Source organism: Lolium perenne, chromosome 1 (assembly GCF_019359855.2).
Source record: "Lolium perenne isolate Kyuss_39 chromosome 1, Kyuss_2.0, whole genome shotgun sequence".
Classification (NCBI taxonomy): Eukaryota; Viridiplantae; Streptophyta; class Magnoliopsida; order Poales; family Poaceae; genus Lolium; species Lolium perenne.
In genome coordinates this window covers 55,442,526-55,458,127 of record NC_067244.2, presented here as the reverse complement: position 1 = coordinate 55,458,127, position 15,602 = coordinate 55,442,526, and the positions used below count along the sequence as shown (strand labels likewise).

At 43.0% G+C, this 15,602-nt stretch overlaps 3 protein-coding genes and 1 non-coding gene across 4 annotated transcripts; 3 read left to right on the top strand and 1 right to left on the bottom strand.

The window, feature by feature from the left end:
• Window positions 1-1,067: 1,067 nt before the first annotated feature.
• On the top strand, window positions 1,068-4,389 carry LOC127292841 (UDP-xylose transporter 3). Its single transcript, XM_051322350.2, has 8 exons — window positions 1,068-1,294; window positions 1,378-1,571; window positions 2,162-2,346; window positions 2,692-2,759; window positions 2,833-2,965; window positions 3,286-3,447; window positions 3,530-3,790; window positions 3,950-4,389. The coding sequence occupies exons 2-8, from the start codon at window positions 1,448-1,450 to the stop codon at window positions 4,067-4,069; spliced, it is 1,053 nt and encodes a 350-aa protein (XP_051178310.1). The 5' UTR covers window positions 1,068-1,294; window positions 1,378-1,447; the 3' UTR covers window positions 4,070-4,389.
• A 1,782-nt stretch (window positions 4,390-6,171) lies between these two features.
• Window positions 6,172-6,331, top strand: LOC127327957 (U1 spliceosomal RNA). Its single transcript, XR_007868873.1, has one exon. It is a non-coding gene; the product is annotated as a U1 spliceosomal RNA (small nuclear RNA).
• A 265-nt stretch (window positions 6,332-6,596) lies between these two features.
• On the bottom strand, window positions 6,597-9,882 carry LOC127292850 (uncharacterized). Its single transcript, XM_051322361.2, has 9 exons — window positions 9,655-9,882; window positions 9,510-9,572; window positions 9,340-9,395; window positions 8,624-8,717; window positions 8,479-8,539; window positions 7,704-7,785; window positions 7,544-7,599; window positions 7,298-7,361; window positions 6,597-6,979 (listed from the first exon to the last, which is right to left on the bottom strand). Exons 1-9 carry the CDS (start codon window positions 9,808-9,810, stop codon window positions 6,916-6,918), a joined length of 696 nt encoding a protein of 231 aa, XP_051178321.1. The 5' UTR covers window positions 9,811-9,882; the 3' UTR covers window positions 6,597-6,915.
• A 2,154-nt stretch (window positions 9,883-12,036) lies between these two features.
• LOC127292834 (5-amino-6-(5-phospho-D-ribitylamino)uracil phosphatase, chloroplastic) lies at window positions 12,037-15,356 on the top strand. Its single transcript, XM_051322338.1, has 11 exons — window positions 12,037-12,207; window positions 12,302-12,394; window positions 13,110-13,178; window positions 13,276-13,380; window positions 13,684-13,738; window positions 13,815-13,888; window positions 14,078-14,161; window positions 14,247-14,387; window positions 14,499-14,564; window positions 14,662-14,771; window positions 14,889-15,356. The coding sequence occupies exons 1-11, from the start codon at window positions 12,103-12,105 to the stop codon at window positions 15,055-15,057; spliced, it is 1,071 nt and encodes a 356-aa protein (XP_051178298.1). The 5' UTR covers window positions 12,037-12,102; the 3' UTR covers window positions 15,058-15,356.
• The last annotated feature ends 246 nt before the right edge of the window (window positions 15,357-15,602 follow it).

The window sequence follows — 15,602 nt, the reverse complement described above, 5'->3', positions numbered from 1 at the left end:
CGAAGGCCACCCCGCATCAAAAACTATGTGGAACCATTAAGTAAAATCAGGTTAAGTCACTGGGACAAAGAGTTACTATTGTATCCATACAATCTAGATGTGTTTAAGATGTATACACTGACCTCTTAAAATGTTTACTTTAGGTCAAATTTGAAACATATTAGTAGAAACTTATGGTCCATCACGCACTAGGTATGGAAACCCCGGAAAGTCAACTATGATTAACAAGTCCAAAGACTCAGAAAATTTGGCTAAAGAGAAAGCCTTTCCATTTTTGAGAGACAATTTATGGTTTCGAAGACGCTTTATGTTTATCTGTTTATTTTTTTCAAGCTTGAATGCATCAGTCGATCAGTGGCGCGCCACCGACAACTTCTACGCGTCACCATAGCCGGGATCTAGATGGATCTCTCTGTATTTTTCTCTTTTTTGGATCTTTGTGTAAGAACGGAGTTTTAGGGATATTCACTTTGACTCATAGGAGTATTTGCTTATGTTGTGTGAATCTATATTTCGAAGTGTCAAAAAAATTCTAAAATAAGATTTTCCATGTACATCTACACATTTTATGTTCGTACATAAGTTTTTAGAAAAAACTAAAAAAAATTGTGGCTCCTGTAAGACAAATTTTGATGTTATAACACGACTACATATAGGACATTTTTTTGTACACACCACATAAAATATTATTTCACCACGAAAACGTGTGCACTAACATAGAATGTCACGATGTACAAAAAAAAATCATGTTAGAATTTTTGATATTTTCAAAATTATCTTTTAATTATTTTGTATAATGAGAGCATTTGCTCCTATGAGCCAAACGCCACATGTTATGTTCATTTTTATTCGCAAAAAAATGTTATCTGCCCCCCCCCCCCCCCCCCCCCCCAAAAAAAAAAGAAGAGAAAGTGGCAAATTTCAACAAGAAAAAAAATTGGTCCCCATTTCAAAAATTTAACTATAGCAAAGCAAAATGAGTAGTACCCACTTGAGAGTTAGGAGTCAAAAGCTCCCATATGGCATACGAATACGATATGGCCAACCATATCTAATTGCCGCTGCCTTTAATCACCAATCTCACCGACGAGGCGACCACCGATATAAAATACCTCGTCTCCCTCCCCGCCGCTGATTCGCAAGGCCACGCCAAGCCAGACGGAGCGCCACCGCGAGCCCCATCCTCGCACTCGCACCGCCCACCGATCCCCTCCGCAGATCTCCCCGCCATTGCCCGCTCCCCGCCCAGATTCGCGCCCTCCTTGCGCAGATCCACCGACGCCGAGCGCGCTAGGTTCTGACCCCTCCCGGTCGTTTCTTGGTACCCGCTTATTGCTGCGATTGGCTGATCGAAATGGGAATCTCCCTCTCCTGCAGGTGCTGCCAGCGGCGTGGTCTGGCTGGTCTGATCAGGTGTGCTGTTATTGTTTGGAGGGTGGCAGCGGAGATGGGTGTCGGAGGGGAGAAGTTCCAGCTGGGGACGGTGGGGGCGCTGGGCCTCTCGGTGGTCTCCTCCGTCTCCATTGTCATCTGCAACAAGGCCCTCATGAGCTCCCTCGGCTTCACCTTTGGTGTGAGATCTAACCGTTTCTTGCATCCTGTTTTTTTTGAAAAAAAATTCTACGTGTATACTATTCTAGTGTTTGGTGCTCTGCGATTTGCTAGATCTATGCGGCTACACTCTCTGTGTATTTATGTGGTAACTTTGGCCACGGAGTGGCAATTGATTTTATTGTGTTTGATCACAGGATATCGTGATTTATTCCAGCATAATGTAGAAATGTAGGGAACATGACTGTAAAATGGTTGAGTGAGTTTGCTCTCTTGGAACTAGCTTACCTACTGTGAAAGCTTTGGTTATTAGTCGTAGAGAACTACTAGGTCGTGTAGCATGTCTCCTGGTTGCTTGCTGATTAGGTAGCTTGACAAATGGGAGTAGTATCCTTGTTTCTTTGTGCTGCAGCTGAACTTTGTCTGGATTGTATGCACATTTTCACCATTAAAAAACTTGTCAACTTTGACTTACGCTTTCATTGATGAATGTTGCCTTATTTTCCTTGTAGCTAGTGAGACTCTGTACCAAAAGCCGAGTTATTAGTGAATTTGTCAGATTAATATAATTGTCTCTAGTGGTTGTATGACATGGAATTCTTTTTTGCAGCCACCACCTTGACGAGCTGGCATCTCCTAGTCACGTTCTGCTCACTTCACGTAGCATTGTGGATGAAGTTCTTCGAGCACAAGGCTTTTGATTCAAGAACTGTCATGGGGTTTGGAGTACTTAATGGCATCTCCATTGGGCTCCTCAATTTGAGTCTTGGTTTCAATTCTGTTGGTTTTTACCAGGTACTACACGATATGCAATCTTTCTAACGTTGGTTCTTGTCAGGATTCCTACTTAATTCACTCCAGATGCACTTATTACCTGTGTGGCACAACAGTCCTAGTATTTTCGCGAGGCGGTACAGCAGTAGTTGCTTGGCTGAGTTAGATTAGGAATGCAGTTTGAGATATCTTCTAACTAACGTACAGTACTATCTAAGTTATTGTGCAAGAGACATTACCGAGCAGTCTATAATTAATGATTAGAGTTGCAACATTTTGTACATGCATTCATTGCCATTAATATAACGCTTCCTTCTGCACTAATCAATCCACCTAACTGATGTTGAAATGTCCTTCTATATCTAGATGACAAAGCTGGCCATTATCCCCTGCACTGTTATCTTGGAGACTCTTTTCTTCAGGAAGAAGTTCAGGTTTGTGTTTTATAAGTTGTGTGCATTATTCCGTACTATCTTCATCTAAACAATTTCTCACTTGAAACTGCAGCCGGACTATCCAGATCTCCCTTTCTGTGCTCCTTTTGGGTGTTGGTGTTGCAACTGTAACTGACCTGCAACTCAATGCCGTGGGATCCATACTGTCCTTGCTGGCAATTATCACGACCTGCATTGCTCAGATCGTATCCTTTGGTGTCTGCTTCTGCCTTTTCTTCCACAAATTGAAATTTCATTGCATCTTTTTTTTTTGGTCAGTGGGTGGAATTTGAATTTGCATCCATGCCCACTCAGTTTCTGTAATATTATCTGCAAGACATTACACGATGACTGCTCCACTAGGAAACAAATCTTACTTATAACTGCCTTTTTTTTATTTACCATTTAAACACAAGAATGGTCCACCTATTCATTGGTGCCACAGTGTCAGTACTCTGTAACACTTGTGCAGCGGTGCATTGCTATTGTTTTTTATGTGGTTCTGTGGTCCTTAACCAGCTACCAGATGACAAACACAATTCAGAAGAAATTTAAGGTTTCTTCAACCCAGCTGCTGTACCAGTCTTGCCCTTACCAATCACTGACGCTGTTTCTTATTGGTCCGTTCCTTGATGGATTTTTGACTAACCAAAATGTCTTCGCTTTCAATTACACATCTCAAGTTGTGGTAAGTGGTGAAGAAGCTTTGGCAGGACTTATTTTGATGTTGTTTTAGTCTGATTCTGATTCTTTGTTTGTTCAATGTGCAGTTTTTCATTGTATTGTCATGTTTGATATCGGTCTCAGTAAACTTTAGCACATTTCTTGTGATCGGGAAGACGTCTCCTGTCACTTACCAAGTCCTGGGCCATCTTAAAACATGCCTAGTTCTGACCTTTGGTTACGTTTTGCTTCACGATCCATTTAGCTGGAGAAATATACTTGGCATCCTAATTGCTGTAGTTGGGATGGTACTATATTCATACTTCTGCTCAAAAGAGCCAAAAAATACTGAAGTCTCCCCACAGCAGGTACTTTCCTATTTGAGTCCCATGGCATGTAAATACTTCAATATTTGATTTGCAGTAATTATTTATAACATATATGTTTTATATATCAGATCATGTGATTCCTTAGCTTCATGAATTACATTCTTGTTTATAATTCCCCATTTGGACTCTGTATCATAGACAAAAGAAGGCGACTCGGCACCTTTGATCTCAGACTCTCTGAGCAAAGTTGAAAACGGAGGCGATGACGACGAGCCTTTGAAGGTACCGATGTGGAGCTCCAAGTACTCAAGGGCGTGAGCATTTCTTGGTTTAGATGGTGGATGGCATTATACAGGATTAAGTTTAGTAGGCAGATAGTAGGGTTGGAAGCCAACCCACAGCAATGAAGCAATGGACATTGCAGTTACATCTTTGCGTTTATTTAGGGGCCTTATCTACTGGCAGTAAAAGGGTCTGGTTCTCTGGAGGATTTTACCTCCCAAGATTGCAGATCTACCATGAAACTAGACAGCAGACATTGTATGAGTGTATCTGGAAATGGGCCACACCTTCGCACTGTAACTTCATGTTGGGACATTAATCCACAGACAGATAGAATCCATTCTTTTTGTACCAAAGATCCTGAGAACCGGTGAAGTATTTATAGGTTCAAGTTTGCAACTGTAAGTTCAGATTTACCTTCGACCCAATGATGCAAGTGTTACACTTTTTCCTCGAGAAAACGCAAGAGGTTTTGGGGGTACAACCTCCAGAAGGAGGGACACACACGACGCACACAACTTGGTAAGGTGGTGCCCTCTACAAACTGCAACGACATTGGGCCATACCTAGCCTTGCCCATACCTAGCCTTGCCTCTAGCCAAGAATGGCGAGGCGAAGGGACTTGGAGCAATAGGACAGTGACATCGCCGTTGCAAGACGCCTCCAGGGACGTTTTAGGTGCAGGACTGCCTAGGCCAGTGTACCTTGCACCCATTGTGCCTAGGAAGTCGGTAGGTGAGAGGCAGGCATCGGCGGGAACTGGTGCAGAATTGTCACCGGAGTGGCGGTGCTAGCAGATGTTGCGCCACACACATCTGTGCCATGTGCGGCACACTACTCTAGAGACGCATCGTCGACCTCTAGCTACCACATCCGGTACTCCACTTGCAACCAAGGCAGCACCTTCAAGAAGGTACCGGCGCTGAGATGTTGTCGCAACCCGGTTTGGCAGGCCGGACCTGGAGTTTCCCCGGGCACTCGAGTAGGAAGTCCGATCAGAGTCATGCCAATGCCTCCAAGGAGGTAATGGCACCCTCGGGCGTCGCCGTTGACAGCGCAGGCTGTCGCCACTCGAGGATTTTGTCCCGACCCTAGAATGACGACACCCAAAGACCATTCGAGCAAGGTAGAACCTAGATGGCGAAGAAGGCCGCTGGAGAAGGACTACCCACAAGGGGGCCTAGTCTTGTTGTCGCATGAGGGGGCACCGACCAGCGCCATTAGCCACCGCTCGGAGCGCGCTAGCCCACAACTTCCGCCATCGGTATCTGCCGAGGCAAAGCAGAGCAGGCACCTGTTGCTCGCATGCTCGCCCGCCCAACATCCTCAACCAGTGTCGGGATGGGAGGAGGGCGTGAGGAGGGGGATGGCAGCAGGGGCAGCCATCGCGAGGCCCCGCCGCCAGCAACGCCGCACAGGACGCGCCAAGGTTGCGGCCCACCAGGCCCATGCCAGGCCTAGGTCTAGCCCGAGCGTCGCCGCCATTGCCAGCATGCGCACCGCCGCGCGGCCTCTAACGTCGCATCGCCGCGCCGCTAGGCCATCATCCTCACTCTTACACCACGCCGCCTCCCGGCCCGCGCGAAGGAATGGTTTCGCTCGAGGAGGTGCCTCTAATGGTTTCGGTGTTGTTCTCTTGGTGAATGGTCCGTTGGTTTTCAAGTGTTATATACATTTCAGTTGAAAAAATAGATGGCATTTTCTTTTAATAATTTTCCATATAGCAAAAGAAAAGAAAAATACATACGCATTTGTTGCTGCCAAGAGGGGTGCCGTGCTGTATTTCAAGTAATTCTCATGTCTTTGCCTTGTTTAACAAGACTGCTTTCCTGGTATTTCTTCTGTAATTTTAAATTTGAAAGTTTCGTGAGAGAAGAGAGAGTACTAGGAAAAAGCAGGGCCTCAAGCCTTCAGGGGACGTTTTTGTCCAACACAGCCCCTCATATTCCAGCTCTTCTTTCAGGGCCCAAGACGAGACGTAACTAGAAGCCCACGTACATCACGTTATTTCGCCAGCCCAACACCGTCTCGTGTGCGCACGCAGCAGCAAGGGGGGCGTTTAGTCCCACCTCGGAAGTCGACGAAGGATTCCCCGCGAGCTCTTGCTATAAGAAGAGGGGCAGGTGCTCCTTTGTTCCATACTTACCTGGACGGGGTCGACGGGGGATCAAGAAGCCTCGTGGCCTAGGCTAGTGGCCCACATTGCACTTGGTGGGCGCGCTGGCTTACCATCTCCCCAAGTGGGAGAGTGGACGTCATAATTTGTGCTAGAGGGGGTACGCGTTCGCGCGGCTCCTGCCAATTCTTCGAAATTAAATTTTGGTCCCTATCTCTTACGGCTTTGTTACTTTGCAAGTTGGGCACTGTGTCCGTTTTCTGTAATAGTCCTTGAATTGGATTGCAATTACGTTCTAGTCCTCCGATTACACGAGTACTGGCTGAATAGCTAGTTCAACATTCATATAATTCTGGTTCGCATTACTCCAGTACTTGCGGAATCGTTAGTTCAACCTTCATCTAATTCTAGTCCCAGGATTACTCCAGTACTGGCGGAACGTATGTGTACATTAAGCAGGAACTATTGAGGATTTAATAACCAGAAACTTGTACTGTTCCATACGCATTCAAATCTCGCAGGTGATAAATCAAAACTTTAACGAGCTAGCAACTGCCTATACTCCAGTTTGCCTACAGTTCTGTTACACAGAGGAAGAGTCTACAATTCGTCTCTCCTTCACTTGCTATATGTTATAACAGTTAATTTTGTTCAAGCAGGCCCAAGAAATATGGCAGCGCTGAGTTCATAACTTCTTTGTCGCTGTTTCCATCTGCAACACAGCCGTAAGAACACTCCATAGGCCAACAGCCCCCCTGTGGAAATATCACTCCACCTTTGCAATCCCTCCTTCAGGTAGGCTGCTATCAGAAACTGCTTCCCGCACAAACCTGCAAAGCAGAATGGCACCGTGTCAATAACACTTTCCGTCCCCATTTGAGTGATGGGCCATTTTCTAATACTACGCTCTGGCCCTGGTGGGAGGTATCAATGGGTGCTTGAGTTCAGACGAGCTAAGCATGCTTGATGCGGGGAACTAAACACATTGTCAAGCAGGCTAACTGTGGTGAGGTGCCAACTGTCAACAGCATAGTCGGATGTCATTGTTCCAATCCCTAATGGTGTTTGCTTTCATTTTACCGTAAGAACACTTCGTACATTATGAACCTATATAACCTCAAACTAAACTAAAAGTGAAATAATTATACCTTGTCAACTTCTCCTGAGACGATTGCAAGACATAGATTGCAAGGACGAAGGAAAGAACGAGACCTGCATACCATAGTGAAACAAACATGAAAGGAATTAGAATCTGGGAATTATCACGTTCTGCTCTATGAGCATAAACACTATCATAGAAGATATGTTCTGGCATAAGGGAAACTCCAGTGGCAGTAAAACGGAAGTTGGCATGACAAAACATAAATACTTTTTGGTCTGGCCAATTAACTCACCAGATCCAAATAACATATAGAATCCTCCAGCAACATCTATCTCTGATTGCTCCTCCCTGTACACAAGAATTATTTTGTGCTAATGTCACGATACAAAGTTATCTCACACTAGTTCTTGGAAACGAAAATTTGACATTGCAAACTAGGCCAAGTTTTTTACCATGTATAACTAACAAGGACATATTTTGGCCAGTTCTGTGGATCCCAGAAATGCTTCTTTATGTCAGGATGAAGTTCCAAAACTGCCCAATGAACACTCCGTTAGCAACTAGGCTACCTAATTCAGAAAACTAAAGAAAACGACATATTGTGAATGTACAGTATTACTACACGGTAGAAACAAAGACTTAAACTTTGATATAAGCTCCTCTATCCTAGAACTACGGATCAGCAACACAAACAAAGAACAGAATAATCTCGTCAAAGAATTGCTTAGCACAAGGAACCCTTAGTTTTCTGGACGCAGAAACTCCGAGGACACACGGAAACTTAATGCGTTGAACATTCATCTTGCATGTAGAGAAATGGAGCTAGAACTATAGTACGCCCCAGGCACAAGGGCCTAAACTTCTTCATTTTTACTAGATTATCGAAGGATTTTTCTTGGGCTTTTGGTCCTAGGGCCAGGGTTGAACCCTGCTCCTGGATCCATCAATGGATACATAATGGGCAATGCTATGGGCAACATGCTACAGCGTGACTCCAATTGCAGCGTCCACATCAAAGCGACCTGAGCGCGTGCGCACCCATCACAATTAACACACGCTTGCACTGTGCAAATCAAAAAGTGGAGAGCTAGTCATGCGGCCCCAAATGTTTGCACAGAATTTTTTTCCCAGCACATAATAACATTACAACAGATGCTGGGAATATGAACTGCCTAGAATAACACAAAAAAAAGATATTCTGTGAGGACAGGTGATAACATTACATACAATGCTGAGGCATGTCCACCACTTTGGCCGTAACACCAAGTAAATCATTTCCAGTGTACTTCTGTATAATCAAAGGTAGATGCTTAAAGCACAAAGACATTATTCCGCAGGATACTGTTAAAATAACAGTTATACAAGGACTCACCAAATGAAAATCTATCAATGGAACTTGAGAGCTTTTGCGGTTTATAACATACAGCCAAGGAAGATGGAACTTTTCGTGTCCAATCTGAAAGGTTCTGCATAGAAAGGATCAGGTAAGACAGACATACCTTTTGAAACATATTATTTACAGAACTCAACTACATGCCATATCATTTGTAAAGTTTAGCAAGGACTGCATGGTATTAACCTTACCAATTTCCTTTATTTCATTACTGTTGCAAACTTGCAACTAATTTCAATATGCTTTAACCAAACAAGTAAAGTGACATGGCATAAATTTTGCGTACCGATAAATCTTCTGAATTGCAGCATGTGTAAAAACAAAAAATAGAAGTATGTTTTTCACCTCATTTACTCTTCAATAATTTAGGAGTAATAGTAATAGTTATCACCAATTCACATTTGCAAAGTTAGAGCATTCATGATATGATCGTGTCAATTCAACATAACAACAATTCACATTTGCACAATCAGATGGTCATGGCATGACTGTATGAATTATCTGCAGCAAACTGTATAATGAAGCCTACTCATAAATTACGGTAGACAGCACAGAACATTCATCATTCATTCAGAGTGCATCTATGAACATCACACTACAACTCACTCAGAATGTCATAAGGTAGCAGTGTAAGATAATACACGGAGACATGCATAAGCTGCAGAGGAGATCTAAGATAAAATAGAAAATCTCACATCTTATACGGATCAGCACCAGTGAACCCCGTGGGCTTGGGGATCGGCATCAGCACCTGCAAGAACGAGAGAAACAAGTCACCAACACACTCCACAAGAAAATCCCCAAAAGATCGAGCACTACCTTCAAGAAAATCTCCACAAGACATGTTTCCTTCAAGAAACCCTACCTCCCGGTTGACCGCGAAGGACGGGCAGTGGCGGCCGATGACGTCGAACCACACCGACCTGGACTGCAAGGAAACCACACGGATCAGGACGAGGTAAAACGAAGGAGATTATCTCTGAGAAAGGGCATGGGGTCGATCTGATTACGCCGTGGTACTGGCCGGAGCGGAGCATGGGGACGATGTCGCCGGGGCGGTAGGCGGAGGCGAAGGGGAGGAAGTACGAGGCAATTAGCAGGAAGGGGAGGAAGAGTAGGAGGAGGCGGCGGTAGGCGGTGGTGGCTGGGCTCCGGCGAGTGGCCATGGCTGTCGCCGGAGTCGGCAGTGGGAGTGGAGACGGGCTACGAATGGAGTCCGTCAGATTTGGTGATGCTTCTTGGACTTTGACTAACCGATTTTAGCCCATTTTCCGGCCCAGTAACGACATGGTAAATTGGCCTTAAGACCCAGCTAAGCGCGTATACAAAAATCACGATTCAGGCCTCTTTTATTTACAGGATTTTTGCCGAAGGCACTTTCCGATTTTCATAGCAATTTTAGAGGACTAGAATTCTTACAGATGTTTCCTACAATTTGTGGTTTAATTTATAGGGTTAAATCATATACTCCCTCTGTCCCATGAAAGTTGTCTGAGATTTTTCAAAATTCGGATGTATCTAGACACTAAATAGCATCTAGATACATCTAAATTTTGACAAATTTCAGACAAGTTTCGTGAGACGGAGGGAGTATGATATTTTTAGTAAGGATTGTGTTCCACTACATGTCATAGGAAATTTAGCATTCGCTTCAACCTCTTTGAAAAAATATTTTACATTTTATGCAATAAAATCAAATAAACCTAAATTTTGTGGAATTGGAATGAGCATGACATTGTGATCATGAGTTCTTCCTACTCTCCATTCTTAAGCCATGAGGATCAGAGTGACCCTGACATTCTACATCCACGGGTCCAAGATAAATATGCTAGACCCATCCTCGAAAATGTTTAAAACAACTTAGATGGTTTTCGAGAAATAAACAAAAAAAAATGAACAATCTTTATGTGTGGGGATGTATATGCACCTATTGAATTCAACGCAATGAGTTCCACAAAATGCATTTGTACCCTACAAATACTTATATGCAAAATAGTTCCCTACCGAGGGGAATACCTACCCGCCCTAATTCAGTCTTTCATCGGCCTCATAGTGAATTTTCACGGCATATCCAAACTGACTCTCCTCTTTGGCTAAAAAAAGTTTCAATCATCTTTATCCCCAACCACGTTTAGATATCTGAAAAGAAATCTCTCTCTCTCTTAACTTCTTCCCACAATCCACCCAATCCCCACCACCGTGGACTCTAGCCACCTTCTTTGCTATGAAGACCCCCTCCGCCATGCCTTTCCAGATAAGGTGGAAGTGAGCTTGGTGTCGCCCTGGGCTCACACTGCGTCGGGTGCCTAGGCTCCATGGCTACCTTCGTCGGGAGGGTTGACTCGCCCCTCCATCACAGATGCCGCGAGCCGGAGCATGCTGGCCACAAAGATGGAAGAGGGATGGCTCGCGTTGACGGTCGTAGATGGAGGCTGGATCCCACCTAGCCTATTGATGCCCATGGTGGAAGAAGCAGGACCAGGGACGAGTCTTTTTATGTTTTTTTTTTCTTAATACGAACAATCGAACACGAACCGATCGGTTGTCGTTGTTTTATCGAAGCGAACGGGCACCGCTCCCCTCTACCGCCCTGTGACCGTGCGCAACTATCACCCTCTAAACGTGTGCACAATTATCACCATAGATAGAAAATCCTCGTTAATAATGCATAATCAATAACTATACTCTTGGTTTCCTCACCAAATACTCACTCCCTTCTATTTTTCGTAAATCCAAACTTACAAATTTAAATCAAGTATATATAAATTATCACCATCTACCTTATCAAAAGAACATAGTTCTCAAAAAACAAGTAAATATACTGTGAGGGAAGAAGTAGTTGCTACTATATGTTTTACATGTTCAAACTGTAAGTGTTTCTCAAATAGCAATAAGTGTTTGACTAATAATAATATTAGAGTTATTTATATACTACCTCCATTCCAACGTTTGAAGCTTATGTTTTTTTTTTAAAAGTGAAACCAAGTAAAATTTAACCAAACTTTTTGAAGAATCTATCAACAAATATGATATTTTGTAGTACCATAAAAAAATATTTTATTATCTATCTAATGATATTGATTTTATATTTTATATGTTAATATTTTTGATATAAAATTGATTAAACATAACTTGGTTTGATTTTATAAAAATAATATAAACCTTAAACTTTTAAATGAAGGTAGTATATATGTATATATTTACATACTCGTCCGTAAATTCTTTTTCACAGATCGGATGTGCCTAGACAGACACACGTAGCAGTGACCAAATATCCTTCTTCCTCTTCTGTTTTCCAGCCAGAAAAATTGAAACTAAAACAGGCAGATACAACCCACACTACATGGGAAAAGAAAAGAAAAAAGAGGTGTAAAGAAAAATCTAAAAATGAAACCCTCCCATTTCATCCCGTTTCCCTTTCCTCCCTTCGCCTCTCCTCTTTCCCCCAACCCATTTCCATGGAGTCGTGCAGCTTCCGCACCGCCACCTCTCCTTCGCCGTTCTCCTCGGCCCCGTCGTCCTCCTCCTCCCCTCGTGCGCCATGCCCCAATCTCCGATTCCCGGTAAGCAGCCCCCGCCTCCTGTAAGCCGATTTTTTCTTATCTTTTCGCATCCTGTTTCTGATTTCCTTTGGGGTTTCTTTCCCTTTCCGCGCAGAGAGAAAGAAATGGGAGGCAGATGCGGATGCGGAGGAGGGCGTCGGGATTTGATGCCTTCCCGCCCCTCCCAGGCAAGGTCTTCGTCGAGGAGGTGAGGGTTTCTTGGTTTATTAAGAAAAAGTCATGGATTAATAAAACAGCCTTCGTGATTAGTATCTGTCCGGGTTCAAGAACCCTTACCTTCCCTAGGTGTAAATTTGCAACTAGGTACGCTTAGTGTTGAATTAGCTACGTGCGTTCTCTGGGTTAACTTCTCAAGGACTTGCTGATTCTGCTCCAGGTTACTTATTGCAGACATATTTCTTTGGAGAAAGAAATAGTGTTAACTATATGGTTCTGGGGTTACTTTTAGTTTTCTTGCCTTAGTTGTAGCATTCTAGAATTGGAGTACCTAGCTTCTTGGATTTGTTCATTTCTTTTGTTTCAGTGCGTTAGTTTAGCCAGTTTCATGAAAATAGGTTAGTGGAGTTTGATGGCTGTATCAGTGAATTTTTTCTACCATGAGCTACATTATCATCATATAGTCAGTCAGGTGCTTCTTTAATTAAGTGATTCTTTCACTTGTTAGTTGTTCGATGGAGCAGATTACTGGGCACTAGCCTTGTTTTCATCAAGTTCCTTGGTAATTGCATCGCTTGGACCGTCATCATTGTTGGAGCCATAATAGGCTATATAAGTTAAGACTGAGTCCTTCTCAAGCTAGTTTAATACCGGTTTACTAAATTACGAGTTCTGCAGTATTAGCGCTTCTTCTTTCAAATATTTTCCATTATTGATTCAAAACACTTGGATTTATTTTATGTTAGACAATCGGAGCTGAATATGGGGAAGGCTTTGAGACATTTAGGATGGACGGACCACTCAATATCGATGTGGTAAGTATATATCGTCTACGATTATGCAATATCAGACTAAGTGCTATTAGCAACCTATCATGTTACTCCTGTGCATAATCGTTCTTCTACCTTTCAGGATTATTTGAACGAAAAACTACAAGAATGCTTCCTTCAAAGGATAAGGCATGCTATGAAGCCAGATGAAGCATTTGGGCTAATTTTCTCATGGGACAATGTTATTGTAAGTTCTCTTTTTATTGGGCAAAGTGAGTTGTTTGTGTTAGTGGTTAGTGACATTGTCTGTTTCAAAGGTTTCTTAGGAAAAACTTGCTTGCCTGCAGTTATGAATTGCAGTAGTAGTCCAATCAAACTATAGCTTACCTTGTACATAATTCAACAATTTTTCTGGTTCAGTTGCATTACAAGATTCTTTGTCATGTAGTTTTACTTGCAGGTGCATCCTCGTATTGCATGGATATATTGCCGCTGTGCTGTTATTACCTTATGGTTGACTGACAGTTGATGTTGTTCTTTGTTCTCCTAGGCTGACACAGACTCACTAAAGTTGGATGCTTGGAGACAGCTTGCTTTGGAGGAAGGTATTTGTTTTCTAAACCGAGACATATTGCTATCTTACCTTCATAAACACTTATTAAAGTAATTTATCTTGCGCAGGGAAGGACATCCCTACTTCTGCTCACATCCAAAGGAGTATTCTTCATGGTGCTGCTGACCATGTCCTTAAAAAGGTATGTGTGTGTGTGTGTGTTTGTGATTTCAGTAGATGTATCTTTCAATGTTTATATTGAATTATTATAGCAGCAAAGAAAAACGTAAATTATTCACATGTTCTCTTTGGACACCTCTTTTTCTATCGCCCCAATGACTTCACTTTTGCACTGCTACTTAAATCGTCAATTCTACTTGTGCTTACCCAGGTTTTGTATTGGGCAAAAGAGGATGATCAAATGGATAGACTGAAGGCACGTCTTATAGAGCTGTACTATGAAAGTCTCTTCAAAGTAATTTTCCTCTCCTTCTTTCCATTGAGTATGGTTTTATTTACTTAATGATTGCCTCTGACTATTTGTTATTTGTGTCATTCAGCTTGATACACCAGTAGAAGGATTGAGAGAATGGTTGGATGCAGTTCGGACAGCAGGTATACCATGCGCTGTGGCATCATCCCTGGATAGGAGATGCATGGTTGAAGCTTTGGATAGGATGTCACTAAGCAAATACTTCAAGGTTCTTATCTGATTTCACCCTTTTTAGTTTCCCAAGGTTTGATCTGAAAAATATGCTGCATAGGCATATGGTGAATATCACAAGTTCATTTTATTCCCTTGTCAACTACAGGCGATAGTGACCGATGAGGATGATATGGAGTCAATAGCACATAGATTTCTTTCAGCTGCTGTGAAGGTATGTTTCTGCTCTGCTACTAGTTGTTGATTGGTTGGGCTGAACTTTCCAGGAATATATTTTCTCACATGTCTGCAAATCTTTGTCTTCTTAACAGTTAGATCGGAAGCCCTCGAAATGCATAGTGTTTGAGGATGACCCCAGAGGCGTTACAGCTGCTCACAACTGCACTATGATGGCAGTTTCATTGATTGGTGCTCATCCTGCGTACGTAGTTGCCTTTCAAACTTTTTTCTTGGAGCAGTCGTATTATTCCACTCCTCACAAATACCCTGTTGAATAGCATAGCCTCCTCAGGTGGTAACTGTTTCTGTTGACATACAGGTATGAGCTGGAGCAAGCAGACCTTGCCGTTGCGAAATACAACGACCTCTCGGTGATCAACCTGAGAAGGCTGTTTGCACACAAGGGGATAAGCTTCATGGACATGCAGAAGCAGATAATTGAGAGGTCGCCCCCCAAGAGGAAGCTGACCGTGGACACCATCTTCTGATTAACTCTTCTGCTCCGTTCTCCTCTCAGTTGGTTCTTGAATCGCCAGCCAGACGTCTGGTTGTTGCTCAGTGTATATAGTTGCATGTCAGTTAGGTAAGATAGCATTGATCTTAGCTGATCCTGTTGTGTTATGCTCGTTCAGAGATCTATGAATGTAGTAGTAGTTTGTATCGAAATTACTGGAAGAAATGTACCACTGTTACAACCGGTGCTATTGGTGCTGTAAGCTAGTGGTGTTATCGAATTTATTCAGGGGCTGAAGCTACATGATGATGGCTACTACACATTGTTTTGTTTTCTCGTGTGCCTAAATGGAAAGAGCTGAATGCGTTAGGATATTGCTGATCTTAGCATTGCTAACACTGGTAGCAGGCTCCGTTTTTACAGACCTAGCAGACAGCATGAACCACTGGTTTTGGCACACCGTAAACCAATGTTGAGTACAACGGACCAAATACTTGAGCAAAAACGTGATGACGACCACATTGGGATCAGTTATATACGGTATGCGTTTTTCTTTTTCTGCTAGGGAAAGTTCCATGG